The sequence below is a fragment of the Dipodomys ordii genome, unplaced genomic scaffold (assembly GCF_000151885.1).
Source record: "Dipodomys ordii isolate 6190 unplaced genomic scaffold, Dord_2.0 Scaffold14, whole genome shotgun sequence".
Lineage (NCBI taxonomy): Eukaryota > Metazoa > Chordata > Mammalia > Rodentia > Heteromyidae > Dipodomys > Dipodomys ordii.
In genome coordinates, this window is record NW_012267230.1 from 16,423,411 (window position 1) to 16,427,023 (window position 3,613).

Genomic DNA, 3,613 nt, shown 5'->3' on the forward strand with positions numbered 1-3,613 from the left:
GCTCTTTGGGGGTTTCAGAACCCGAAGAGCCCGTGCTGCGCCCACGGCGGCCTGGGTGCTCTTTGGGGGTTTCAGAACCCGAAGAGCCCGTGCTGTGCCCACGGCGGCCTGGGTGCTCTTTGGGGGCTTGGGGAGGGTCATGGGGTTTGAACTCTGGGCCTGGGTGCTGTTCCTGCGCTCGTCAGCTCAAGGCGAGCATTCTACAACTTGAGCCATGCCACCACTTCCGATTTTCTAGTGGTTTATTGGAAATGAGAGTCTCATGGACTTTCCTGTCTGGGCTGGTTTTGAACCGTGATCCTCAGATCTCAGCCTCCTGAGTAGCTAGGGTGACAGGCGTGAGCCACCAGCGCCCAGCTTGTTTTTTGTTTTTGTTTTTGTTGGTTATGGGGCCTGAACTCTGGGCCTAGGCACTGTCCCTCAGCTCTTCAGATCGAGGCTAGTGCTCTACCACTGGAGCCACAGCACCACTTCTGGCTTTTTCTGCTTCTGTGGTGCTAAGGAGTTGAACCCAGGGCTTGATGCATGTGAGGCAAGCGCTCTACCACTGAGCCACCTGCCCAGCCTGCTCCTTTGTTTTTGTGAACAAGTTGGGAGTCCCTTGGTTCAGGATGCATCCGATGAGACCCTGGTGAGTCGTAACTTGTATGCATCATCTCCTTGCCTACTGAGCCCTGACCATCTCTGACTCTGTCCTAGAGACTGAATGCTTAACCCTCCAGGTTGGTAGTTGTGAGACCCTAGAAGGAAACCATCTCCTCTGGGAGAAGAGGAAGAGTGGTAGGGAAGCTGGCGCCCTAGTGCAAAGGGAAGCGTCTTTAAGATGAGCCTTCCATGTTTAGTGCTCTAATAGTGCACTCGCTCCTGGTGTGGGGTGAAATCCGCTAAGAATGGCTGTCTCACTGCAGCGCACTTACCGAATGCCAAAGGAGATTCGTGTGGAGCCACAGAAATTTGCTGAAGAGCTCATCCATCGCTTAGAGGCTGTCCAGCGCACACGGGAGGCTGAGGAGAGGCTGGAGGAGCGGCTAAAGCGTGTTAGAATGGTAAGTGGGCTGTGCACCAGGGCACGTTCCTGTGGCTGAGAAGTCTTGTGTTTAGGGTAACCTGAAGGGGGCTAGGAAGGGGGCTGAGGGGTAGAGTGCTTGCCTCACATGCATGAGGCCCTGGGTTCGATTCCTTAGCACCACCTATGCAGAAAAAGCTGAAAGTGGCGCTGTAGTTCAAGTTGTAGAGCGGGAGCCTACCACAATAGCCCAGGAATAGCACCCAGACCCTGATTTCAAGCCCCAGGACCAGTACAAAAAGAGAAAAGAAAACTCTCTCAAAATTAAAATAAACTCTGTTCAGACAAAGTGAAACCTGTACAGAGCTTCCCCAGTGGCTACAGCTGACACCAGGCCCCTGTCCTCCACCGCTCCCAGTCCTCCACCGCTCCCAGGAGTCTTCTGTGCCTTTTGTGGCCCAGCCACATTCTAGACCGCAGTACAACTCCTGCACCTGCGTTCCGGGTGCACACAGGACCGGTTCTGACAGTGCTGCTCTGTCTCCGCAGGAGGAGGAAGGTGAGGATGGAGACCTGCCCTCTGGGCCCCCCGGGGCTGGTCATAAGCTGCCTTCTGCTCCAGCCTGGCACCACTGCCCTCCCCGCTACGTGGACATGGGCTGTGCCGGGCTGCGCGACGCCCATGAGGAGAACCCGGAGAGCATCCTTGATGAGCACGTGCAGCGGGTCATGAGGACACCTGGCTGCCAGTCACCGGGGCCAGGCCACCGCTCCCCTGACAGTGGGCACACCACTAAGCTGGCACTGCTCGGGGGTGTGGCCTCGGGGCACGGGAAGCACGTGTCCAAGTCCGGGGCAAAGTTGGAGTCTGCCGGCCTGCACCACCACAGGCACGTCCACCACCACGTTCACCACGGTGCGTCCAGGCCTAAGGACCAGGCAGAGGTGGAGGCCACCCGCAGGGTCCAGAGCAGCTTCACCTGGGGCCCGGAGTCACACAGCCACGCCAAGCCCCGCAGCTACTCCGAGACCACAGCCGCCACCCCCAGTGCCGGGGACCTGGCCTTCAGGTGAGTTCTCTACGGCCCTGCCACACACCCGCTCGGGGGGTGGCCGAGCCCTCCTGCCAGTACCATGGTTATGAGAGCAACCAGGAGGTAGGCCAGGGCATGAGGCCTTGCTCCTCTGGAAGCTTAATCTTCTGTCAAAGTCACAGGAGTCAGGAACATCCAGCAGGGCCCTGGGAGATGGAAAGTGAAGGACAGGGCCCGATCCAACTAGTTCCCAGCTGCTAACTCTGCCTAGAGGTTTATTTCTTAAGGGTTTGTCTCCCAATTTTTTTTTTTTTTAAATTCTGGTGTTGAGGCTTGAATTCTGGAGAGCCTGGGTGCTGTCCCTGAGCTGCTTTTTGCTCAAGGCTAGTGTTCTAGCTCTTGAGCCACAGCACTACTTTGGGCTTTTTCTAAGTTTATTGGAGATAGAGTCTTACGGCCTTTCCTGACTGCCTGGCTTTGAAGCACAGTCCTCAGAGCTCAGCCTCTGAGTACTGAGGGCTGTAGGCGTGAGCCACTGGCGCCTGGCTGCTCTCAATGTATGGAAGACAAAACAAACCCTAGTTGTGTTTGTGATAGTTATTTTTTTGGTCGGTCCTGGTGCTTGAACTCTGGGCCCAGGCGCAGTCCCTGTGCTCTTCAGCTCAAGGCGAGCTCTCTACCCCTTGAGCCACTGTACCACTTCCAGTTTTCTTTAGTGGTTTATTGGAGATAAGAGTCGCACGGACTTTCCTTCCCCCTTCCCCCGGCTGGCTTTGAACCGAGATCCTCAGATCTCAGCCTCCTGAGTAGCTAGGATGACAGGCGTGAGCCTCTGGCACCGGCTTGTTGTTGTTGTTTTGTCAGTTGTGGGGCCTGAACTCAGGGCCTGGGCACTATTCCTCAGCTCTTCAGCTTAAGACTAGCACTCTACCACTTGAGCCACAGTGCCACTTCCTGCCTTTAGTCTACTTATGTGGTTCTGGGGAATCGAACCCAGGGCCTCATGCATGTGAGGCAAGCACTCTACCACTGAGCCACCTTCCCAGCCCACCCAAGTTTTTGCACGTTCAGAGACAGTGACTTTCACAGTGGGGAGTGGGCCCTTCTGTTGGGGTGTGACGGCTCAGGAAAGCCAAGGTGACCTCCAGGCCCTGCTCTTACAGCGGGAAGGCAGGTGCATCCTCCAAAAGAAGTGCCAAGAAGACAGACTCTGGGAAAAACAGCAGTTCTGAGGTGCCAGGCTCCACAGAAGATGTGGAAAAGAACCAGAAGATCATGCAGTGGATAATCGAGGGGGAGAAGGAGATCAGTAGACACCGAAAGGCCGGCCATGGGTGAGTGTGCTGTCCAGAGCCTGCCCATGGGTGAGTGTGCTGTCCAGAGCCCGGCCATGGGTGAGTGTGCCGTCCAGAGCCTGGCCATGGGTGAGTGTGCCGTCCAGAGCCTGCCCATTGGTGAGTGTGCCGTCCAGAGCCTGCCCATGGGTGAGTGTGCCGTCCAGAGCCTGGCCATGGGTGAGTGTGCCGTCCAGAGCCTGGCCATGGGTGAGTGTGCCGTCCAGAGCCTGGCCATG

The 3,613-nt window shown here is 56.7% G+C and overlaps 1 protein-coding gene across 1 annotated transcript in view; it reads left to right on the top strand.

Moving 5' to 3' along the window:
- Axin1 (axin 1) overlaps positions 1–3,613 on the top strand; it is a 36,356-nt gene that overhangs the window by 25,415 nt on the left and 7,328 nt on the right. The window contains exons 7-9 of the mRNA XM_013011737.1: positions 909–1,046; positions 1,556–2,076; positions 3,204–3,374. Of these exons, the coding sequence (XP_012867191.1) occupies positions 909–1,046; positions 1,556–2,076; positions 3,204–3,374 (830 nt within the window). The remainder of the gene's footprint in view (positions 1–908; positions 1,047–1,555; positions 2,077–3,203; positions 3,375–3,613) is intronic.